This window comes from Podarcis melisellensis (genome assembly GCF_964234715.1).
Source record: "Podarcis melisellensis genome assembly, chromosome: 4".
NCBI classification, from domain to species: domain Eukaryota; kingdom Metazoa; phylum Chordata; class Lepidosauria; order Squamata; family Lacertidae; genus Podarcis; species Podarcis melisellensis.
The window spans coordinates 72145837-72172130 of NC_138531.1; the positions used below are offsets into that span (position 1 = coordinate 72145837).

The 26294-nt window shown below is 44.6% G+C and overlaps 1 protein-coding gene across 1 annotated transcript in view; it reads left to right on the forward strand.

The window, feature by feature from the left end:
* The window catches only part of ATP1B1 (ATPase Na+/K+ transporting subunit beta 1), a 32560-nt gene that overhangs the window by 4028 nt on the left and 2238 nt on the right, over positions 1-26294 (forward strand). The window contains exons 2-5 of the mRNA XM_081908550.1: positions 2676-2804; positions 21407-21565; positions 23440-23624; positions 24952-25032. Coding sequence (XP_081764676.1) covers positions 2676-2804; positions 21407-21565; positions 23440-23624; positions 24952-25032 — 554 coding nt within the window. The remainder of the gene's footprint in view (positions 1-2675; positions 2805-21406; positions 21566-23439; positions 23625-24951; positions 25033-26294) is intronic.

A 26294-nucleotide genomic window follows, 5' to 3' on the forward strand; every position in this document is an offset into this window, starting at 1 on the left:
GAGATGGTTTCACTGCTGAGCAGCTCTTACTGTCAGAAAGTTTTCCCCTTAACAAGCTGCAGTTCCCAGGATTCTTTGGGAGAAGCAGTGATTGTTTAAAGTGGCATAATACTGCTTTAAATGTGTAGTGCAGATGGGGCCTCCAATACTTACTTACTTACTTTATTTATTTATTTATTTATTTATTTATTTATTTATTACATTTATTTCTCAACTTCTTATCCAACATGCATGGTTCTCCCTCTCATTTAATCCCCACAACAACCCAGCGACAACCCAGCACAACAGGCTCATCACAGCTACCTGCCAATCACCCATTCCCACCACCCTTCTGAGTAATACCCCTCCCCACCTTCTCACTATATAGAAGGGTCTGGTGACTTCTGTTTCAGTGTATCGGAAGAAGTGTGCATGCACACGAAAGCTCATACCAAGAACAAACTTAGTTGGTCTTTAAGGTGCTACTGGAAGGAATTTTTTTGTTTTGCCAGTGAGGTAGGTTAGGCTGAGAAGCATTGACTCACCCAAGGTCACCCAGTAAGTGGGGATTTGAACCCTGGCCTTCTAGGTCCTAGCCTGACGCTCTAGCAGCTACACCCATTTGTAGTCTTGCACTGGGTCTCTTAAGTACCAGCATGTTTGCTGCTGTGGACTTCTTAGTACAAAACCAATAGGGCATGAGTTGGCATCTTCACCCAGTAGGGCTGCCTTGTGATGCCTAGCACAGAATGTTATAGAGGTAATCCCTCTAAAGTCGCAACTGATAAAACCAGATTTCGGTATGCGCACAATTCCTGGGAACAACCCTAGTAATAAAGTTTTTATGTCCCCCTTTGCCTTCCCTTAACCACAACAAAAACCCTTTAATTGCACCTGTAATTTGCGTATGAATCTAGCTGATTACAACTCAAGTGCAGTCAAATGTGTGACTTTTACAAGATGCTTTTATTAATGCACTACATAAAAGCAAGCTAAAAGTTGTTTGGGCGCATAGGACCACAGGGCCACAATTGAAATAAATGCTGGGCAAAAGGCATTTTGACTCTGGAGATCTGCCCTACTTGGTGTTTCTTGATGTATTCATAGAGATGGAAGGGACCCCAAGGGTCAACTAGTCCAACCCCCTGCAATGCAGGAATATGCAGGTGGCCGGTATGGGGATTGAACCCACAACTGTGGCCTTATTGTTGCCATGCTCTAATCATCTCAGCTACATGGAATTGAATTTTCATGCCTCTTCAGATATGGATGTGACTCCCCCAAACTGGGTCTGTGATGTCACAGTCACAAGCACATTTACTTGGCGGCAAGGGCTCATTTACACTGGTGCAAGAGCTTCTAGCCACCTTCCTGTGCCTAAGAGCTCTCTGCCGTTGCATGTAGCCCAGAGTTACATGTGTATTTCTGTGTTCATAGGAACCTAGCTCTTTCCTATCATGTGTGTACGTTCTTGCCCACATGTTGTGGTCTCCTGCAAAGCAGGGGTTGGGCAGGTATGATAGGTCCAAGGTTCACTCCATGACCCGCTATGTTTAGAGCCTATTATAGTGAGAGCCACAATAAAATTCAGCAGTGGATCCTCCTTTCTTAAAGGAATGCTCCACTTTGAATTTCCAACCAGTCAATTTCTCTAAGTAGGGCATTCCACTCTGTTCCTCCTCTCCATGTTCTGTTTTCCTTTCTCAGCGATCACCCTACATTCTGTGCCTCCTACACATGCTCAGACCTTTCAGACTGTTTCTTGCCCCCTCATGGTTTTTGTAAATACTTCTGCAAACCTCAACATTTCGCCAGCCACCCAGATGCTTCCCTGTTGTTTCTTGGGGTCCCCATTTTGACTGCAGTCCTATTGGCACTCACTGGTTGTGTTCACTGTTAGAATTTGTGGTGCTGGGGCAAAGAGATAACTGGATTTGAATCCCACCAAGAGCATAAGTAGATCAAACAAAAAATCCACCCAAGTCCAGTATTCTGTTTCCAACAATGGGCAGAAAGCAGTGTTCTTGAGGCTACCAGCATGAGTTTAACCAAACTGCAGGAGACAGTGGAAGACAGGAGTGCCTGGTGTTCTCTGCTCCATGGGGTCACAAAGAGTCAGAAACGACTAAACAACAACAAAATTAATTTTTCTGCACTTGGAGGTTCTACATGTCTGTCATCAATGAACAGACTTATACCCCACATTTTTTTCTGTCCTTTATAAGATTAAGGCCATTGAGCTCCACAGAACTTCTAAGTAAACGTGCATAGTATTGCTCCCTCTGTGAGCAGCAGTCCTGAATCTGCCAGAGAGAAAGTGAGAGATATGATACCACAAATAGTATTTTCAGGTCTGTCCAGGCTATTTTCAATGACATGTTATTCTTTGAGGGCATTGCCTTTGGGGTGCTGTAACAGGATTTCCTGTAGCCCTCCAGATGTTGTTGGACTCCAACTCCCATCACCCTTCCTCACTGGCCATGCTGCTTGGGGCTGATCGGAGTGGAAGTCCAACAACATCTTTGGTTGGGCTCCATCACCTTTGAACCCCCTTCCAACTCCGTGATTCTTTAATTGCAATTGTTGCAGAACTTGGCGCTTGTAATCTTGAGAAGCTGCTGGGTACCCAAATGGCCTCTTGCATAATTAGCCTTCCATCATTGACTGTTGTGTGTTTATTTTTTCTCTTGCCACAGTTAAGATCTTACTCTTCTATGTGATCTTCTACGGCTGCCTGGCTGGTATCTTCATTGGGACCATTCAAGTCATGCTGCTCACCATCAGCGAATTCGAGCCCAAGTATCAGGACCGAGTAGCACCCCCAGGTAACAATGTGCACTGATGAGGGGTGCTGGTCAAAGCTCCCCCCCCACACACACAGGAGTGGTGTGTGCTTGCCTATTGTGCTGCAGTGGGTTTTATTTAGAGCTGCTGGATCTTGACTGCCTCTTTCAATAGCTGCATGGTCTTCTTTATTTCCTCAAAACCTGTAGGGTCAGGCACAGATGACTTGGTAGTCTACTGTAACAAAGAAGGAAATTTTGGCTTGCCTGTTGTTTCACTAGGAAGCAGAGCCTGCTCAATCTCAGGCAGCAGGATCCACAGAGAGCAATAGATCTGGCTCCCAAGGAATGCATCACCCATTACTACTACTACTACTTCTTCTGCTGCTGCTGCAGTGGCAGCAATGGCTGCGTCACACTCCTTGGGGGCCAGACCTGCCACTTCCTCTGCGCTCCCCCCCCCCCCACACACAGCAGTGCCGCTTCTCTTGGTGAATAGGAGGCACCACCAATCTTCTCCTGCCCCTAGGGAAGAGTTGTGGGGGATGCCTTCTGGGGTCTCCCAGGCTCTGTATCTTCCTGGTGAGACTCAGAACAGGCCTTTTCTCTCCCCACTGACAGCCTTCGATTCTGACTTAAACCATTGGGTAAGATTGATTTCCCCTCTTGTTCCTGATGTAGATCTTCACTCATCCCTTCTTCCCTGGCTGGGGTGCGTGTGTCATTTTTTGTGGTTTGCCTCAGGTGCCAAAATGCCTTGGGCCAGCCTTGCTAGAAAAGTGTGCCCTCCAGTTCTCGGTGTAATGTCCCAATGGGTTTTTATCTCATTGCTCCCCTAGTAAGTTCAGGTAAGTTCAGAGCAACAACCTCTGTGACCTTAGTTAGGCCAAGATTGCTTTGCTCAAGGCTTTATAATAGAGTTGGGTTTTAAGGCTGGGCAACCAAGCCCAATACTCTAGCCTGGTAGTCTTTCAGACCTGAGTCCCACCTTTAGCTTCCTATGTGCATTTTGGGGGACTGCTTCTTAGTTTTGAACCATATATTCGTATTTGTGGTGCCGTTTGGGCCCACCTCAGTTATAGCTGTGATTCATTAGAGCAAGGCTAAAGAAGCTGTGGGGATAAATGTGCTGTTGGGCTCCAAGTCCCATTGTCCCTCACCAATGGCCATGGGCAGAAGTCCAACAACATCTGGAGGGCCTCAGGTTCCCTGCCTGTGATTCAGTACTGAGCTCTGTCCCACCAGCTGAAGACCAATCAGTCTTCAACTGATGGGGTGGGAGGCAAAGTTAGTTGGGACCTCCTCTTTAGTGGCACAATTACCACTTGTTATTATGGTTTAACTCTCCATTAAAACAGTGTGGGTAGGGAAGAGAGAAGCGTCACTTCCAGACTACAGTGGTACCTCAGGTTAAGAACTTAATTCATTCCGGAGGTCCATTCTTAACCTGAAACTGTTCTTAACCTGAAGCACCACTTTAGCTAATGGGGCCTCTTGCTGCTGCTGCGCCACCAGAGCACGATTTCTGTTCTTATCCTGAAGCAAAGTTCTTAACCCGAGGTACTATTTCTGTCTTAGCGGAGTTTGTAACCTGAAGCGTATGTAACCCAAGGTACCACTGTATTAGTATTTGGTGGAAGGGATTGAATCACTGGCTGCCTATTTAGATTTGCTCTATTAAAGTGCTATGGTACTCTGACACAACAAATTCACTTTCTAAGAAAGACTTTTATTGCTTAGGGCAGGTCACCTCAGAGAGCCCCAGATATGAAGATGAAGGACTCCTATCTCCCTCATAGTTATGTAGCATAAATATTTCAGGAGAAGCTGCTTCTGGTAAAATTCTCTCTTCTACATAGCTGTTAAAGGAGCAAGAGCCCTGCTGCCCACCTTTGCTTCTGAGCATCCTGGAGAGAAAATCAGGAAAAGGCAGAGATGTGCATCAGCTAATTTAAACTTGATCCTTTGTTGCGTATTAGGATTCTGTGTCTGATTAGACTGCAGACCATTCCACATGGGCTTATTTGTGCTTCATCTTTATGGTACAACATCCAGAGGGGCAGTTGTGTTAGTCCGTTGCAGCAAAAAACACATAAGGGGTCTTGTAGCACCTTCAAGACTAACATATTTATTATGGCCCAAGCTTTTACAGAACAGATTCCACTTCATCAGACACATGAAGTTGACAGGCGTGTGTGTACACACATATGCTAGTGTAGTGGGGGGAAAGTAGCGAGCAATTGGGTCAAATGGCAGCGAAAACCAGAAAGTGCAGCCAGTCACAATTCAGTTAAGTGGCTGCTAATTGATAATAATGCAACCGTTCTAGTGTTGCTAAGTTAATTTAAAGTTTCCATTCTTCAACAAAGGCACTTTAAAGGGAGACTTCCCGCACGAAGCCACTGAATTACAATTAATCAAGAAGTTTGATTCTGCCTGTTTGGACGTGAAGAGGGACTGTGTTGTCTTGTCCCACTACAGGTGCTAATCAGCGTAGCAAAACATGGGTGATTATGGGATCACCAGTTACTGGTGCTGGGAATGGTCACTGTGCTTATTTTGCACACACGAAACTTTTAATTGAATTTGGAACATAGGAAGCTGCCTTGTACCAAGTCAGATCATTGGTCCATCTAACTCAGTATTGTCTGCACTGACTGGCAGCAGCTGCCCAGGATTTCAGGCACGGTTTTCTCCCATCCTACCTGGAAATGGTGGAGATTGAATCTGGAACCTTTTGCATGCAAAGCAGAAGCTCTACTACTGAGCTACAGCCTTTCCCCAGCTGTCACAGACTATACATTTTGCATTTAATTTCCATTTTACTCTACTGTTTTAACCATTCACACCCATAAGGAATATTATATACCTGCCAACTGAGAATAATATCTCAATTATGAAGGGGGGGGGGTCTAGTCCACAAGAGCTTATGCCATAACAAATGTGTTAGCCTTTAAGGGGCCACAAGAATATTTGTTGTCTATGTGGTACAGTACCTTCTTGGTGCCTCCTTTGATGTTTGAGTTGCTTCATGGGGATTGCGAACACATCTAAGCTGTGTTAAGTACCGTCACTCATCACAGGGCAAACTGGGTTTCTCACCAGGCATTTGCTGTCTGCCTTTCCATTTCAGGCTAAAAGTAGGCGGTTCTACTTTCAGTTCAGTCATGACTCTGTTAGCATTTAACCATTTGTGCAGACTGCACAATAAGATTCTCTGCCAAAAGGACGTGGACCTTTATCTCGGATGTTCACAGGGTGGGTGGGGACACGTCTCTCTAGATATTGCTGGATTCCAATTCCTATCAGCCCCAGCCAGCAGGGCCCAAAGGTTGATACAATGGGAGCTGCGGAACAGCAAGAGCTGAAGGGCTTTGGGTTCTCAACCTGCAGCTTACAGTCTGCACCAGGGAAGAAAACACTGTGATTCATATCAGCAATGATGCAGAAGGGGATCATTTAGTGAACGGAGGGGCAAGCACAGTTAGGGCAGTTCAGAAAAGCCATTGCAGTTAGAAATATTTAGTGGAAGAAGGAGAAGGATATGAATGCAGGATAAAAGGATGTTCTGGAATAGAGTGCAGCCTGGCACAAGGTACAAAAAAAAGGAAAATGGAAATAATTTTTGTTTCAGTTCATTTCAAACTTTTATACACCATGCTTCCTTGCAAATTTATCTAAGGCAGTCTACAAATTTAAATTCTCAACAAAAAGAATACAAGAATTCCATGAAACAATTAACAGTAGAGTGGAAAATTCCTAAATCTAATTTATGCTTGAAAGACATAAAATCATAAAAACGCCTCTGAGGATGTCCTAACCTGGCATCTAAATAAGAGCAGAGTGGGTGCCAACCATGTTTCTTTGGGGAGAGTATTCCACAAATGAGGTGCCAGTGATGAAAAGTCTCTGCCTTTCTAGGAGGTGTCACTACTGGCAAATGGGCATGAGCTAATAAAATGCACACTATGCCACTGATGATAGCTGGACAACAGATGATTGTGTGCAAAACAGAATACTGTAAAGGAGTAGAAGTTACCTGGAGATGAGGGAAGGGTTAGTTCTGGTGGATTCTCATCTCCGGTGTATTCCTCTTTGCATCTTAGAGGCAGGACTATCCCCAGCACAGCAGTTCTCTGTTCATATATGAACCAAGGAACAATAATGTGTGCATACAGTCCAGGAGTAAATGTTAGCACAGTTGTGGACAGTACCTATATATATGGCACACATCCTTAGATTCAAAAGCAGCCCCAAAGTAAACGAGAGAATGATGTGCCGTCACTGAGTCTAATAATCCCTAAAGGAGCCATTACTTTTTTTAGAGTAATCTTTAGCTTCATTTAAAGCTACCAAGGCACAGCATGCAGGGCTTGATCCTGGCTCCATTGCAGGGGACAAGATGCCCAGCATAAGTTGTGGGTAGTATCCAACACTTCCTGTCTGCAGTGGCATCTCCTTGCATAACATAACACCTCCCCCCTTCCTTCTGCAGCTTCCCATGCCCTTAAAATCAGCCCCAGGAAGCCAGGGACCCCCCCTGGAGAAGATTTTTGGGGGTAAAAGGGGGAAAGTGAGGAAGGGAAAGTCTCACTGAATTGAGAGGAAAACCATTTGCACAGTGTCGGATACAACCTTAACTTATTGCCATCCCTCACATGCCAACCAAAGCGGACCCCTTGAGTGCTTGCTATCTGGTGCTGGGAGTCTTAAATTGTGCTCAGAACATCTGCTTTCTAATCTAGGTTAGCTGCTAAATAAGTTAACTACCTTCCGTTTTGCCCCTTGGGCTATAATCTGAATTGTGCTTATTCAGATGTTGAAACTGTCCATTGCACTTGTCTAGAAATATGTTAAGGATTGGAGTGGCGTTGGTTGGGCTGAGGAACAATCTGTGACATGAAAGCATAACATGAAACTTCATAGGGGTCTTGATTTTTAGCTTATTTCTTAGTGCCGGTGAGCACTGATCCACTAGCATGACCCCCACTAGTATGAATATGTCATTGATAATTGTTCACTGATGAAGACTTTATTCCAAAACAGTTGAACTATTCCAGATATACTGTCCTTTTGAGACTTCGGAGAGCCGTCTTCCTCTGAGACTTTAGTGAAATGACTTCCTTTGAGAGACGGCTTGGCGTTCCTCTCTATTCAATTGATTTGTTTGATTCTTTGTTTGACTCTGATCCATATATAACCTGTAGTTACTTGTATATTTTATGAGGTGTGTTGTATGATATATACATTATTTTGAAGTGGCTTATTTGTATATTTTGAATGACATCATATATATTCACTAACAGTTATTAGCCAGCGTGTTGTGTTTGTATTTTTGTAGATTGCTACGTTTTGCAACACGGGGTTTTGTGTTTGTTCAGACCCATGTAGCTCTGGCATGGCGAAACTAAAGCTTCCATGACTCTTTATTTATTTTGGGGGGTGCTTTAAATGTAGGGTGTGCACACAGTCATTGAGAAAATGACTGTTAACCTGTGCCTATAAGCTGGCCATATGTAAGTAAGCAGGATGATTTGACAGAACAGCAACTACCCTGCTTGCTCCACCAAGCCTCTATCAAGCATTATCCATTCCCAGCAGTTAGTAGGAACCAGCTGTGTGTGTGTGCATGGAGTCTTGCAACTGCTAGTTTCCACATTACAAATGACCCCAGGGTTGCTTGATGCTGGAGGCAGTCATCATTTATGTCTCCCTCCTTCCCTCCCTCCCTCTCGCTCACTATAAAACTCTTCAGAAGCTTTAAATAGCAGTATAATATTTAAACGGCTGCAGCAACACTGCCAGAATGCTGCTTGGTGGGCTAGCTCCCACTGTGAAATGCCTTTCCTCCTTACTGAATCCCCAGCAAGGCCTGCACACACTCATGTTGAGGTCAAGTTGAACCACTGTGGGTTTTTCCATTGGCTGCCCCCATTTTAAGCAAAGACGTCGGCTCAGGAAGCAAGTTGGAACAAATGTTGGAACATTGTATTTTTAATGCTACTGTAGCAGTGAGTAAACAGCTCTCACAAGTACAAGTGGCAAGCACAGTATTAATTCTCAATTATTGGGGTGATCAGGCATAGGTAGCAGGCAATGGGTGGTCTCCGACTACGGTATCGTTTTCCGTCTCCGCAAGGATTTTTGCTTGCACAGAACTCCCCACCACCACCACTCCCCACCCTGCCCCTGGAGTCTACTCCGGAGGATTATGGGGAAAACCAAGAGCCAGTTTAAGGGGGAAGTTCTGTTGTGCCAGTGAAAATCCTTACGCTGATGGAACAAGTTACTTGGATATAGTCCAAGGACCCTACTCTAAATGCACCTGTGCATTTTCTCCCATAAATTAAGTAAGGCCCTGGAGGACACTGTTGAAGGCAAAACTGAACACTCTTGACACTGGGTGGCCCAGCCACTATCAACAGGGGTAGGCTAAGCTTCTGGGGGTATATTGTTTACCACAATTCCCTCCAGGGACTGTTGTCATACGAGAGCCCTACACACGTACTGGTGGATGTTTTGCTAGGACTGTGATATAAATGGCAAACATTAGGCTACTCAGTGGACTACGCAGTTCAATATATTATGCGAAATAGCTATCATTTTAAAGGAAAACATTATGCATGGAATTCTAAAACATTGAATAATAAGGATTTGAAAAGTTCAGTCTGGGAGTATCTATACCTCAAGCAATAATCTGATAAATTGGTGTTGCACTCCACATTGCTAGATTTCGCCTACTGTGTTGTCTAGAGTCATCTATTGTCCCTTATTTTTAAAGTGTCATTATTCTAGGTTATTTTCTTTGGTGATCACTAGTAGCCGAGTAAGATTGTCTTCCATAAACACGGTTTTAACAAAACAAATTGAGAAGCAGAGACTAGAGGGCGGGGCAAGGCAGGTGGAAGGAGGCCTTGCCTGACGAATTCTCTCCCCTCACAGTTCTTCCTCCAGGAACAGCTCCCTTATGAGGACTCCTAGGGCCGAAGAGTGGGGCAAGGCAGGTGGAAGGAGGCCTTGCCAGATGAAGTCTCTCCCCGCACAGTCAGCATCTCTTTATTTCCACTTTAAGAGGAAATCTTTCCGTCTTTAGTTATTTGAACTTGAGTCGGGATGGAAACTCCAAGTCACCCTCATGTGATTTATTTTGCACCCCCATCACCCCAGTTCTTTTTAGTTCCCTCTCTCCCACCCCCAAATGTTAAACTGGAATTACCTGCTACTCTAACAAGTAACCAGTAGTGGGCACTTAAAAGTTTGCAAAAATAGCTTATCCCAGGCTAAAAAAAAGTGGGGGTTGTCTGGAGATGAATGTCTGCTTTATTTACAAAATCAAAAGAGGTTTATGAGCTGAGCCTAACAAAAGTGAAACTCTTAACTTATTTTTAAAATTTAAATTTAGCTACAGCATTTAAAATTATTTAAGAGGTGAGTTTCCACACATTGAAGAAATAGGGGTCAATGAACAATGTAGCTTGCAATAACCTAGTGGAAACTTCTGCTATATAATGAGTAAGCAATCAAGGCAGCAGTAGACGAAAGGGGCCTATTGGGCTTCATTCTTCAGCTGCACACTTCTTTTGGCTCTGGAACCACATCTTTACTTCTGTGGTCACTTGCACAAAGTAAGACATGCAAGCAATCACAGACACAGAAGGGAAGGCTAGCATAGTGGTGAAGGGCTGCGGACCAGGAAATTCCTGCCAGAAATTGACCAGGAGGTCTTCCATGGCTGCTACCATTTAAAGTGTCTACATATGATGGCAGCATGATTGCACTGCTAACAGCTTATGGAAAGCAGCAAAATGGCAGTGAGTATCTAGTCTCTGAAATAGCATTTAGAGTTTCCTATCTAAGATCTCTTTGGCCTCTTTGCACCTTATTAGGCATTACAACATGGAGCAATAGAAGCGGACTCTCTGCAATAAATGGTAATGTCCAAACATGCCTTTTTCCCACAAGGGAAATGTACTAGTGGTTCTTTCCAAGCATTTCCACTACATGTTGCAAAGTCTTACTTGCATGTCTCCTCCTTGACAGATGTAATGCTAGAAGTTACCCCCCTAACACTATCTGCACACAACTTCATTTCTGCATACCATACACGGTGTGTTTGTAGCCATTCTGCTCCTTATGCCGTGCAGGCTGCCATTATTGTGACAGCCAGGATGCTGGCTGTGTGATTAAAGGCACAGCAGCTATCCCATGCTTGAGCATTCCAGGTACCGTATTTTTCGCCCCATAGGACACACTTTTTCCCCTCCAAAAATGAAGGGGAAATGTGTGTGCGTCCTATGGGGCGAATGCAGGCTTTCGCTGAAGCCTGGAGAGGGAGAGGGAGAGGAGTCAGTGGCACCAATGCCTCTAGCTCTCCAGGCTTCAGGAAGCTATCCGCAAGCCTAGCGAGCCCGGCGGGAGTTCCCGCGGGCTCGCAAGGCTTGCGGGCAGTAGCCTGCCGCCCGAAGCATGGAGAGGCCTCTGGAGGGTGCCCCCTGCTTCGGGCGGGTGTCCGCAAGCCTTGCACGCCCGAGGCTTGGGGCGGCAGCCCGAAGCACGGGGAGCCCTCCAGAGGGCGCCCCGTGCTTCGGGCGGGTGTGCGCAAGGCTTGGGGCTGCAGCCGCGGTTGGGGGGGAAATAAATTTTTTTTATTCATTTCCCCCCAAAAAAACGAGGTGCGTCCTATGGGCCGCTGCGCCCCATAGGACGAAAAATACAGTATGTTAGAAGTTTCCAGCAGAGAGGACAGATAGCGTTCTCACAGTGTGTTGTGATGTCTCTGTTGTACCCTGACTGTTGCAGTGGTAGGAATCCCAATGCCAGCCGCTGGGAATCATATGGGAAGACAGCCTGTCATGCTCGGATCCTGCTTATGGGCTTCCCGTAGGTATCTGGTTAGCCACTATGAGAACAGGATGCTGCTGGGCTAGACTAGATGAGCCATAGGCATGATCCAGCAAGATCTCTCTCTCGAACTGCACTATGGCTGAAATGCCTTTTTTGGCTAGTACCATTTCAAGCACATCACCTCTTCTGTGTGCCTACTGTCCCTTGTGGACAGCCATAGCATTTCAGTATGTCTGAGCCTATGGTTCTAGTCAGTCGTGTCTGCCAGTGTCAATTGCCACCACACTGGTTTTCCATTAACTTGGGCCAAACCATGAGAGAGTCAAGAGAGTGGATGGCAAACTAGGATGGTCTTATGTCTTAGTTTACATAGGATAGTCCTCCATTTGAAGGGCTGTCTAGCCCAAGTCTGGTTTAAAGACACAAACCACCAGAAGGCAGAACAGGGGTCTTGATGTTGCCCATCAGTGAGGAGAATGAACCGGCAGTTTCCTCCATAGGGTGAGGTGTATGGTATTTCTATTAAACTTATCACAATCATTTCTAAATTTGCATCTATACTTATGAATTAACACACTCGAGTGTTTGCTCCTCTTCTGCAACCCTTTCCCCTGTGATGCATTTTCTCTTTTTTTAGCAATGCATAAATGGTTATCCTAAGACAAAGATTGCAGCCGACATTATATAGTGCCACTAGGTGGAAACCTTTTTCAATGTCTTATAATTGGCATGATAACTGGCTTAGGTTAGGACCATGGCACTTAAAAGGATTGCCTATTGTTTACTGTTTTGCTGCCTTAACCTTTGATGTCAGTTGTTGTGGGCATTTCTGTTGTAACAGAAATAGAGCATACTGCAGGAATTATGTTGAGGATTATGTATGCTCAACCCAGTCTTGATCAAGGTCTGATTAAGGACTGATTTAACACCACAAAATTCCTGCATAAAAGGCACTTTCTGTAGGAATTTGCCAGAGATTCTTTTATAGAATGTAACATGTAACAGTAATAATAATAATAATAATTTTTATTTATACCCCGCCCTCCCCAGCCAAGGCCGGGCTCAGAGCGGCTTACAAGCAATAATAAAAACAAGTTGAAGGATTACAACTTAAAAAGAAAATTAAAATACAATATTAAAATATTGAAACATTAAAATATTAAAATGTAGTCTCATCGCAGGAGGAGAAGAAAAAAGAAAGAGAGGGAGGGAGGGAATCAAATTGGCTCCAGGCCAAAGGCCAGGCGGAACAACTCTGTCTTGCAGGCCCTGCGGAAAGAAATCAGATCCTGCAGGGCCCTGGTCTCATGAGGCAGAGCGTTCCACCAGGCCGGAGCCAGACTTGAAAAGGCCCTGGCTCTGGTTGAAGCTAATCTAACCAGTAGTGGCTTGTGCATTTTTCACTGTGTATTCATAGACATCAATGGTGTACATGAGCCAGAAACCCAGATAAGAAGTCATGACATGCACTCTGTGGATTTGGTTTCTAGAAATTCCAACAGGAAGAGAGTCTCTCTCAGTCCCAGAATTCATACATGAATAGAACAGCCCTCAGTTTCTCAAGAGGGACAGTGAGGTGGAGCAGTTCAAGTGTTGGGACTGGGAGACCATGGTGTAAAACCCCACTCAGCCATGAAGCTCACTGGGTGACCTTTGGCCATTTGCATTCTCTAAAAAACTGGACCTGAGCTTGTCCTCACTGCTCGTTTTTTGGGAGCTATCATGGTGTTAATCCCAATTTTATTAACTTGGCAGAACCACATAGCTCTCTGTGTCTAAAAACAATTTGTGCCCCTTCAATTGGCTCCTTGCTGTGCTCTTGGCTTCACCATGGGGAAAAACGACTCTTATCTAGTGCCGAATGTAGACTTGCTGGGTTTGGATGAGTTATTTGAGTCTGTGACTCTTGTCCAGCTCCATGAGCTGAAGGCATCATGCCAGGATCTGTGCCTCTCTAGACCACCTGGCAAGATTGGCCAAATGTCTTAGTGAACAAAAATGGAAGGTGGGGCCATAGAATTTGGTGCTTTTGCACAGCTTGTGGAGTTGATGGTTCCAGTGTGGAGAGGACTGCCTTCCCTTAGTAACTTCAGGGCTTGCTAATTTCAGTTTGTAGATGTACAGTTCAGCTGTGGTATTTAATTCCTCTCTTTACGCTTGTGCTCATTTAATAATGAGAAGACTGACCTGCTTATTATTTTCAGCCCAGGACATCTTGCTATCCCTTTTATATTAGAATATAGCCTGGTTTGCTCAGTTGGCGAGAGCGTGGTGCTGATAACACCTAGGTTGCAGGATTGATCCCTGTTTGGGCCACTTGCATATTCCTGAATTGCAGGGGGTTGGACTAGATGATCCTCGAGGTCCCTTCCACAATTATATTCCATACTACGGCTACCTTGCTCCTAAGAGCTGTGATGAGTGCATGTTCTGGGAGGCACATGCCCAGACGAAAGCTCGTCACCACTTCCTACCTCTCAACAGCAATGTGTTACTGCTTCCCCTTTTCCTGCAGGGTGGAAGTTCTTAGACCCTGTCTAGGCACTCCGGCCCTGCTGCTCATAATTAAAAGTCCAGAAGTCTGACCCAAACAACTTTTTGGAATATTTGGGCAGTTGGGCTGGAGTCTGTTTGCAATGTGTAAAGAAGTCCATATTTTAAAATGGCATCCAGTCCACATGCTGCCAAGGAAAAATGGTTGTCAGGGTTTCAGAACTGCTCACAATGTGTCTCATATGCTGCCACTTTGAACGACTGCTGGCATATACATAGTTATTCTGCTCAGTAATTATTAGCAATAACGATGGAGAAAGGGGCAACCGCATTTGGAAAGAAGGTGGAATCCTGTATGTAACCAGTTGTAACTGAACAGTTAATTCCACCATGGGTATTAAACTCGCTTTCTTAGGAGGTGTATCTATAACCGGCTCTTCTTGATTCTCTTTGATGGAATACAAACAGCTGTAACCTTTCACCAGATAAATCTCCGAACCTGCTGAATGGCTGACCTTGTTAAACATTCCAGGATGTCAGTCGAACTTTTGTTGTCTCCTGACCTCCCTCATCTTTTAAAAAAAGTATTTTGCCTTGATTTTTATCACTGTAAGCCACATTCAGGTGTTTTAATAGAAAGGTGTGGTATGAACATATAAATAAATAAATAAATAAATAAATAAATAAATAAATAAATGCATGCAATGAGTTGGGTCCAGAGTTTATCATACTTGAAGGTAACCCATGGTAATCAAGGGGACATGCATTAATTATGACCCTCAATGCTGACTATGCAATTGGGTAATGATGCAGAACTTTGGCCAGCTTGATAGCAATTCATATTAATCTCTAGGCAATAATTTTGCCAGTCTTATCTTTATCAACCTAACCTATCTATTTTATTCATAGGACTGCTTTAACATTATTCTCTATCTGCTGACTTTGTTTGCAACCAATCGTTTCCTGCTTGTCAGTTATTGTAATCTGCTTTCTTAGTAACGGAGCATCACACTGGAAACTTTCCACTTCATTTGATTTATGACTCAGATGGTTCTGGGAACAAATGCTACACCAGGGAGAAAGGGGAAACCTAATGAATGGTCTCTACTGCAGGATCCTCATTCAAACACACTTGGACAAAGCTTGACTAACAGCGCTCATCCCTAATGTGGTAGCTTTTCCACATGCAGGAAGCTTTTAACATAGTTCTCTATGATCCAGTAGTTTAAAGTGATTCACTCTAGTTAGGACTGTAGCGCATGCCTTTTCTTCATGAATCAGCCCTCAGAATAGCAGCAAAACAAATAAATCTGCTTTCATCCCCGGGGTCTGCAGGGTCCCAGTGGGTGCCTTAAGTGGCTGCCAGCTGGGCTTGCCTTTGGTAAGTGTGAGCTACTGGCACGATGTTTATTTCCTGAATTCTTTAGTAGCATTTGGGTGCCTTTCTCCTCCTGCTTCCTGTCGTACATGCCCACACTGCATTGTTGGTCTAAGGTTACTGAGAAGGGCAGGGCTGTTGGAAGGAGTTATTCTTGTTTGCCCTTTAGCAAGAGCCAGGACACATTTATTTACTTTGGAGAGGTGGGCATGCAGTGCAAAGCTGTAGAAAGTATAGGTGGAAATAAATTAAGCCCTTTTTGTGTGTGTGTGTGTGTGTGTTGGCTTGCATCTTAAGAATTAATGAAAGATTTCTGTTTAGTTCTCAAATAGCCTGTAGAGACAAATGGCGTTTCTGTTTTTAGAATAGTAAGGTGCAAACAATTTCTTTGTAATGTGCGAGCCTTTTCATGGACTGAGCTTTCCAGTGCTAATCCATGTTTACTAGGAAAAACACGTGTGCTATAATGTCTGAACTGTGGCACGAGTGTTTTTCCTGTGACATGTACATGGAATAGGCAGCCGCACCACTCAGCAGAAATAATTTTGCACGTGCAAGAATTTAAACTACAGGGGGAAATGTAGTGAACCTGAGGCAGAGCTGGGAATAGTTGATCGACAAATTGTTGTAGCCCTTGACTACCATTATTAATCTTCCAGGTATGAGGAACCACATAGCCTAGGACTTGCCAATCAGAAGGTCGGCGGTTTGAATCCCCGCGACGGGGTGAACTCCTGTTGCTTGGTCCCTGCTCCTGCCAACCTAGCAGTTTGAAAGCACATCAAAGTGCAAGTAGATAAACAGGTACCGCTTTGGCGGGAAGGTAAATGGCGTTTCCGTGCGCTGCTCTGGTTCGCCAGAAGCGGCTTAGTCATGCTGGCCACATGACCCGGAAGCTGTCTGCGGACAAAAGCAGCTCCCTCAGCCAATAAAGCGAGATGAGCACTGCAACCCCAGAGTCGTAATGTAATAGGGCCTGAAACACGTACAAAGTTTTATCCTTGTCCTCAGGTCCTGCTTGTGAGCTCCCCTTTACAGCATCTGGTTGTCTACTTAGGATGCTGTACTAGATGAGCTACTGGCCTGATCTAGCAGGTTTTTCATATGTTCTTCTCCTGTGAGAGATTCCCAGGTAGGGGAATGTGTCGTAAAATCTGGGGTGACCCAAGAATGGTTTTTTGGACTGTTAAGGGTACTGCTGTTTTACAACCTAGTTCTCCATGCTCAGGCAGACTGTTCTGCAGTGGCCCAGTTTGTGCAACATGGTAAACCATAGTTAAATACTTTACCATAAAAACAGATTTCACTCCTCATCTGGGATGGGTGAGAACAATGCGTCATGACCCCTGGCTCAGCATTGTGTCCAAACAGGCGCTAGCATTCCGCTCAAAGAAACTGCCACAACTGGCAAGTCAAAAAAGAAACCCTGACTTTGTGGCTGGTTGGGAGAGAAGCAACCCATGATCTGGATGCAATGCCAAATCAGGAGGTCATGGCTTGGGGAGTCATCTGTGCATTCATTTTTAAAAAAAAAAAACCCCAGACACATTAAAAATCAATATGGAAGAATAACTGCGTTATGAAACAACAGTCAAATTAAACAATATGCAGGTAGCAAATGGTAGTTTAAAGTTGTAGTTCTAGAAAAGAAAGGTATAATTTGCTTTGCAGGGCTCTTTCATTTGCCAGCATTGGGATTTCTTAGTTAGAATCATACAGCTTTCACACAAACCCAGCACACATTTTCCTCTCAGTTAGCAGTTTAGATCCCCAAACTGCCCCCCCAACCATGGACAATTTGAAAATGGCTCATTTTTCTGCCTGTTGTAGCAATTTTAGTGCACTATGCTAGTTGCTATATGATTTCTAGTTGAATTAAGGTTTCACTGTAGTCTATTGCATTACAATCTGAATTTCACAGAATTAAAAATACAACAAAATATAATATAAATAGTAAAAATAATAATTAAATATCAATAAGAATATTTAAAATGGACATGCTGCAGACTACCTGGATGAAGCTCATGAATTTGGGAACCCCTGCCCTAGGCCTTACACATATTATGTGTAGACCTGCATTCACTTTGGGGTATTGTGGGTGATGACTCAAAAGTTTAAAATTCTTATGCAGTGAAATCCTATGCACATTTGCCTAGAAGTTAGTCCCACAGCATTCCATGGGGCTTACTTCCTTGTCAGTGTGAGCACTGCTGCCTAAATTGTTTATCGCAGCCATCCACCACCCCAATATACATTCTGTTTTCTGACTATCTTAAATCGGGTCTCCATAATAAAATCAGTTCTCATGCCAGAGTTCATCCTCATAAGTAAAGGGACCCCTGACCATTAGGTCCAGTCGTGACCAACTCTGGGGTTGCAGTGCTCATCTCGCTTTATTGGCCAAGGGAGCTGGCGTATAGCTTCCGGGTCATGTGGTCAGCATGACTAAGCCACTTCCGACGAACCAGAGCAGCGCACGAAAACGCCATTTACCTTCCCGCCGGAGCGGTACCTATTTATCTACTTGCACTTTGATGTGCTTTCAAACTGCTAGGTTGGCAGGAGCAGGGACCGAGCAACAGGAGCTCACCCCGTTGCAGGGATTAGAACCGCCAACCTTCTGATTGGCAAGTCCTAGGCTCTGTGGTTTAACCCACGGCGCCACCCGCGTCCCTCCTATTACATTAAATCCCTCCAATTATTTAGTTGAACCTGCTGAATTCTGGGGTTGGAGAGAAAGAGACATAACAGAAAGAGAACCAAGAGCCCAGCTTGGTTATAGAAACAACTACTATATAATGGCAGTGTCTGGAAAAGGTCTTGGCTGCCGGCTCTAAGTTGGATGTGCCAAAGGGAAACGGAGCTTGTGCCATAGCAAACTCAGCGTGTGGCCATCAGCGAAGCAGCATGAACTTCATCTCCCATTACTTTCAGCATCGATATCAAGCAAGCATTGGGTAATTCAATTAAAACTCCACCTGAACCTTATGGGAGAACGAACATGTGGAATGCATTCATTTGTATGGGATGGTGACATGTATCTGTCCCTTGCAAATATCATCTTCCATTCCCTCCCTTCTTGCCTCTACCTCCCCCCCCCAAAAAAAAAGAAACAGAACTTATTCTAGAATAAGAACATATTTTTATTGTGTTCAGTTTTTGCTGCTCCTAATCTGACCCACAAAGCAAATGCAGGGTTAGTTCAATGAAATGAGTGTGGAGTGGCATGATAGCTGAATATTTTGCATTCCAACTACGGGCCTCTTCCTGTCACTGTTTGTAATTCTCCCTTGCCCCTTTCTCACCTTTGTTGTGCACAGCCAAGGGCTCAACTGGATTGGGCATTTTCATGCAAGCTAAATGCAGTTTATGCAAACGGTTCCTAAGATGCCTAAATTCATGTGTTGAGAAATAAATAATATTTCATCATTGATGAATTGCTTCCCATGAAGCATCCAGAAGCAATTTAACACCAGCAACAAAACATATACAGTGGTACCTCAGTTTCTAGATGCTTCAGGTTACAGACTCCGCTATCCCAGAAATAGTACCTCAGGTTAAGAACTTTGCTTCAGAATGAGAACAGATATTGCTTGGCGGCGGCACAGCGGCAGGAGGAGGCCCCATTAGCTAAAGTGGTGCTTCAGGTTAAGAACGGACCTCCAGAACAAATTAAGTTCTTAACCAGAGGTACCACTGTATACAGTTTCTAGTCCAATGCAGAGCAAGACAGAGATAAAAACCTCCACTAAAGTATGCTGAAAGAGAAAGGTCTTTGACAGGTGCTGAAAAGACAATAGAGGCAACACTTGTCTGATGTGTAATGCACAGGGGATGGGGATAAAATTGCTAAAGATGGGTGCCTCCACACCAAAGTTCAAATTCTTGCATCATACAGAATGGACCTCCTGATGTGATGGTCAATGCAAGAGCACAGGGATCAATCAGCCCCAGCCAGCATGGTCAAAAATCAGGGATGGTGGGAGTCATCGTCTGAAACATCTGGGAGGCACCATGTGGGGGAAGGCTGGTGTAATGTGTAGCCAACCAGGAGCTAGAATATGGCCATGATGACAAGTAGCCACTGATAGCTTTATCCTGCATAAATTTGATCTCCTTTTGAAGTCATGTAAGTCAGTGGCCATCACTGCATCTTGTGTGTTCAGTGATCTTAGCTAATAGTTTAAGGATGTTCTAGTGCGGGGACAGAGGGGGATTCATTCAAATCTATGTAGGTCAGGAGTGTATCCTGCCTCCCTTCACAGCACTTTTATTATCTGCCACGGTTAATGAATGCCTGGATAGAGCTGCTTCCTTTGATCTAGTAAGGAGTCTGTGCACCTGAATCCCTTCCCACATGGGTACTTGACATGGTAGAGCAGTGTGGGTGCAGTTTTCCCTCCTAGGATTTCACAGACCTGTAAATACACCTTTTGTTCTGCGGCTCGTAAGCTGTGCAACGTAACAAGGATCGACTGTCAGGCTTCACTCAAAACTGGCTTGTCTGGGCCATGGCAAATGTGTGGCTGACGTGACTTGTGGGTGCCGCAAAAACAAGTGACAGCTTCCCTTCCCAGAAACCCCTTCAGTGAAATAAATGGGAAAGAGACTGGAGACTCAGCTACATTGGCAAAGAAAGAACACTTTATATGTGTTGTTTATTCATTCTAACACTGTGACACCAGCTGGCGCTGTGGAGTTCCGTTTTTGCCAGCCTGATTTCTCATACAAAGTTTACAGTGTGTTTAACTGAAATGCTTCCTGATATGTCTAGATCCAGCCTGAGTCTCCATTGCCCCATCTTTTGAAAAACCAGCTGCTTGTGAAGGGTCCTTCTGGAAATCTGATGCCCTTCATGCTAACTCAGGCACATCGTTGCACCTGTAGGATCTCTGGAATAATCTACAATACAGAAGCGCTCTAATGTGGGTAGGGTCTCCCTAGGTGAAATCCTACACCTGAAGCTCTTATATGGACTATACATTTGGGCTTTTGAGAAAGGCGCCCCTTTGCGTTAGGGATGTGAAGTGACAACAAGAATTGCATTATTTCTGTAAGCAGCTTCGCCTGTTTCAGGCCAACTCTGTGTCATTTTGATTCAATTTCTTATTCGGGTCCAAACCCGATCTGTTAAACCTGAAGCTGCTTTGCCCTTGGTGAGTGTAATGGGGAATCAAAAAGCTTCTTATAAGGGTTTGTTTTCTTTATTTTCACTTAAGTGGATGAAGAGTGGATGGAGGCTGCCAAATTTCAGGCTGTGCATTGAAATTCTGGGGACAGCTGAGGCCATAGAGGAAATCAGAAACTTAGGGAGTCCCTGATGTGCTTTGAGATACCTTGTGAATTGTGCAATCTGACTCAGGAACATGAGCCCCAGGCCAGAATCACCCTGGGATTTTTTATGTTACTTGGAGGTATACACATAGCCAATGCGCAGTCCTCTGTGCACTCCGGGAAAATGCTGCAACTCTCTAGTGCCATATGAGGAGGGAGCTTGATGAGCCTCTCCATTTGATGAATCTTTAAATTCTGCAGAGACGTGGAGAGAATAAAATTGTACTTTTTAATTTGTTTAAAGGTAGTTCTTAAGTTTAGAATTTCAGAACAAGGTATTTCTGAATTTAAAGAGCTTGTAGATTCTTCAAGCTCATGAAGTATTTTACTTCCAAACAAATAGAGCTAAAATAAAAGCCTTGTGCCAGTAAGCACCAAAGTCTCCTCTCTTTGTTTTGGTGGGTGAGGAAGGTGACAGTTTCAGCATTTCATATTCTGCACCGATACATGTTCCAAAATTATTCTGGTTTGTTGCTGCATAAGGAAAGTTTGGATGTGATCCTTTTCATGGTGGGGCAAGCACAATACGATACAGATCAGTTGTCTTTGGTCTGTGTGTCTCTGTGTTACATGATTTCTTCTTTTCCCTTTCCAGGACTGACAGCTATCCCCCAGGTATTTAAAATGGAGATTTCCTTCAACCCCAGTGATAAAAACACATATGAGAAGTACACGAAGCTCATGGATACATTTCTGAAGGCTTATGAGTTTAATCAGGAGCAAGATGCAGATTTTGAGCTTGAGTCTTGTGCCAGTGAGTAGATTTTATTTGCACATAACTTTTGTTTCTAACGCATTTGCTTTTAGTCTGGTCCATCTAAAGTGCTGCTGGTACCTAGCAACCCTTGCCAGTAACTTTTCCAGTCCCACTCGGAAAAAGGGATCTCTGTTTTATTTAAGCGAATAACTCAGTTGAATCCCTGTCCACCATATGTGATGTGAGCCACCCAGAGTGGCTGGGGAAACCCAGCCAAGTGTGTGGGGTATAAATAATAAAATTATTATTATTACGACCCCAGCAACAAACTGTAACTATCTCCTCATGCTTCAGTAATCCTGGCTTTGCTGAAGACAATATGGCTTGAAATAACCTCACCAAATACCCTGGATTTCCTTAGCCCCTGGTGGTGTTTGGTACAATAGCACTGATGTTTTGGGTTGGATGGAGACACCAGAACCCTACTGTTGTGTGCAGTTTTGCTATAGATTCATTATATATTTGCCAACACAGCAACTGAAAAGACCAGGCTGTAAGAAGCAAAGAAGACCACCTAGCTAGTACTGCTCACTGTGTTTTGGATTGACGGATCCAAATACTTAGTAGATTTGGGAACCCCACCCCACCCCTAGTCAGGGGTCCAGGCATGTTTGCCACAGTTCAGAGGGGAACAACTGAGGGGAGGCAACTGCAGGGCAAAATTGGGGGGGGGGGTACGAGGGAAAAGGTAGGCCTTCCCCTTCTTGCCCACTGCTCCTTTCCTGGGAATTGCTAACCCCAGAGCTTTCCATCCTTTCTGGCGGCAACCCAGATTCCAGATCTTGTCTGGTTGCCAGAACATGGCCATTTTATAAGAGATGGTGGGTCTGCGTACCACAGCACTGTCCACACTTTGCTCAGCTGAGAGGGTTGAATCAGCACTCGGCCTACTTGCACAACAAGATTTGCTAGCACAAAGCTTGCCTGAGAGGGGTTAGGGATGAGCTATTACCTTGTCCACTTGGTGCCTGCTCAGGCAAACCAGTCTCATCAGTTGAGAATTGTGCACCTAAAGTAAACCTCTTTCAGTTTTAAAAAGTCCTTCCATGGTAGTGTTTGGGGACAGTAATTTTGTTTGCTGCACCATCTTAGCTTGATGGTGCTGGTAAACCCCTGGGCTGTGTACACAATATATCTGTAAAGGACACCCCCCCCCAAGGGATTTTGGGCACTGTGCTTTCTTAAGGGTTGCTGGGAATTGTAACTCTATGAGGCGTAAGCCACAGTGCCCAGAATTCTGCAAGGGAAACTTATTTGTTTTGAATATCAAGGTATATCGTGTACGGAGCCAAAGTCTCCAGTGAACATCTGGAAGGCACTGTAGGATTAACACAACAGCCCATGTTGGTGATGAAGCCACATGTCTTGTGACCTTCCTAGAATAACTATTAAAGGCAAAGGAGCCCTGTTCTCTGTAGGATCTGGTGGACATGGGACAGGCCTCTCTGAAATGAGACAGAGCTCCTGTGATCCCCAAGCAATTAGCTCGTGCATGCAGTCCTTTTTAAACACACCATGATCTAGGAAAATGGCATGATTAATACTGAACATGTCACAGAGAGACATGTCTGCAGGCTGTGTGTTTTGGTACCTGGCAGCTTCAAGAAATTAGATTAAAGCAGGAAAAATAAGTGCACGTTGGGAAATATTCAATTTTTCATTATCAGTTTTCCTTAAGGCTAGGTGGATGCTTCCCATACAAAATTATTACACTGTCTCATAATATGAAGCAGGTGTAGGATTCACCATTAGACACTTTTAGTTGGAGCCTTTAAGGTTTAATATCCCTGAGATGACTGAGGATTGTGGCAAGCTGACCAAAATGCATATAAGCAAGGTTTTTCTTTTTCTCCCCCACTCCCCACCTCCAGCTGAACCCTCCACCCACAAAGGTGAAGCTCCTATTGACCCCAGCCTGGGCAAGAAGCCATCTTGCAGGTTCCTTCGCTCGTGGCTGGACAACTGCTCTGGGATAAATGACCCCAGCTTTGGTTACAAAGACGGCAAACCATGTGTCCTCATCAAACTCAACAGGATTATGGGCTTCATACCAAAGGCAAGTGCTGCTAGGCCTGTTTTTAAAGGAGGGGGGGCGAGGAAAAAGTGGGAATTGGTAGCACAACCACATAGGGAAAAGGAGGGTGCTGGGGGAGTCTTTGATTGTCTTATCTTCTACAAGATTGCTTATATCTACGGCATTGTTCCGTCAAGAAGATGCCCCCTTGTATAAGGACCCCCCCTTATTTTTGGGGACTCCATTTTAAGAAAATGAGGGGAGATGGCCCAAAGTTGTTGAGCTTCTCCCCGCCCCCCACAGCTGTGGGCAGGAAACACTCTCTAGATTGTTTTCCGCTTGCTGTGGCATCAGGGGAAGTTGCGCTTGCACCAACCGGCTGGCTGGCGGGTGCAACGCTCCTCACCCCCATGCCACTTTCTGTGTATTGGACTACCCCAGTTTTTGGACACGATTTTTGAGTCAAAAAACCTTGGAAAAATAAGCTACTTTCCATTTTCTCGATCTGCCACTGATCTCAAATAAACCCCTGGTGGCTGCTTGGACTCTTCTTACCACTGAAAACACTGTTCATCTTCTCGTCACACAATGGGGTGACCACTAGACTTGAGGCCCTGCTGGCTTTTAAAATACTGATCATATGCCTTTTTGCCAGGAGACCCAACTTACGTTCCACTGGCAAGTGGTGGTGAGGAGGGCTGCTTACTAGACCAGCCATGTAGCAGCTAAGAGGATTCTCAAACTTTTTCTGGATATTTTTTCATTTGCTTCACTCTGGGTCTGTGAGCAGTATTTGGAGCTTATGTGTCCACTGATAGGAAATCATGTTTATGTTGGCTGATTTGAGACTGTGGACCCAGCTCTTCCTCACAAATCTACTAGCCTTCCCCTATATGGCAAAGAAGAGCTCGAATAAAGAAAAGCCTTTGTTAGTTTTAAAGCAGTTTCCGGATTAGAAAAGCACAAGTGGGGGAAATATGCTTTAATTATTTTAGTTACCACCTTTTCTTCTAAGGATTTTGAGGTGGTGTGCATGGGTCTCACCTCCCCATTTTATCCTCACAACAACCCTGTGAGGTGGGTTTCTCTCATTTTTTTCTGTCTATGCAGGTTCTGCAGACTTTTGTTTTCTTTTAATTTACAAACTTAGACACTTCTGCATCCCTAAGGAGTCCTCCATATCTGTAGGGCTCCTATTTTATTTTTAGTTTGCCCCATTTCACTTCCAAACTGATAGGCACTTGACCATCTTACTTGGCTTCTGGAGGGTATATTTGGCAAATACACTTATTGGAGAAAGGAGTTTGTCTTTTAGCAAGGGTTTTGAAGTTGGTTTAAACCATTTGTAATGTGCTTGTTTTCCTCTTAGCCTCCACTCAACGACTCCATCCCACCTGAGGTGAAGGCAAGATTCAACCCTTATATCATTCCTGTTCACTGCGCTGCTAAGGTAAAATAGTTCAAGTTCTTACCGTAATTTGTTGTAGATGGGGCTGCCCTTGAAGACTGTCCAGAGACTGCAGTTAGTTCAAATATACAACTGCTTGCCTCTAAATTGGGATCCTATCTCACCAGTCCTTGAACAGCTACATTGGCTTCAGCCCTACATCTGGGCACCTCATTCACAGTGATGCTTTTGAAACCCAATTATGGCTTGGGCCTGGGAGACCTGCGAGATTGCTGCCTCTATATCCACGTAACCATACATTATGATCTCTCTTGGAGACTACTGCCACCATCAGTGGTGAGGCAGGAGGCAACTAGAGTGACACCCTAGCTCTGAAAATCTGAAATACCTAGCACTTGTGTAACAAGCATACATCATGGCAGGAAACCCTGGTCAAGTCCAAGAGAGAAATGAATGCAGGTTGCTGAGCAGGAGTACTTTGCTGATAAAGGTGCTTGCTCAGTGCTAGAGCTTTGTGTTCAAAAGGTCCCAGGTGACATCTCCTTGTGAAGCTGGGAACCTAAACAGACCTGAAATCCTGGACAGTCAGGGCCAGCAATACTGAAACAGGCTGAGCAATTACTTGACCTGGTATAAGGCACCTTCCTATGTTTGCTCTCCTATATGTTGTTGGCATTCATGTTCGCTTTTAAATGGACTCCCTTGCCATCTCTCCTCTTACTTGCTTTGAGTGGTTCACTGTCTGCCCAAGCAAAGCAGTATCACTCTATACCAAGATAAAACAGCTGTTGCTTTTTCTAAAAGTAGAGACTCAAACAACACCCAACGGAGAGAACCCAGTCCTTTGTTTTTCCGTTAGGAGCCGAGACCTGATACCAGAAGTGTCGACAGCTCCTGTCATGAGAGAATGTCCTTCAGTTGAAGCCAAACCAAGTCAAAATCTCTCCTCCTCTTCCCTGCCCAACAGGAGTTGGAGTGGGATCACTAAACACTGTCCCTCTCTAGCATGTGGAAAAGAAGAGAGGGATGCAGGGAGAGGGGCAGAGAAAGAAATGCAGAATGGGTCCGTGTAGAAAAAGTGTGTGCTAACCCAACCTCACAACTTGATTCCAGTTGCCACACTTGTGTACCAGCTGCGAGATCTTGAGATGGCATGTTATGTAAATGCTGAGAATGGGGAGTGGGGCTGTGGGAACATGTGTGCTAGCTCTATTTAGTTGTTCTTGTCACTCTGCATGAGTTGGGAGGGCTACTGCCTCAAACAAGTGCTTGTAGGGGCCCCACCTGCTTTTTATAACCCTGGG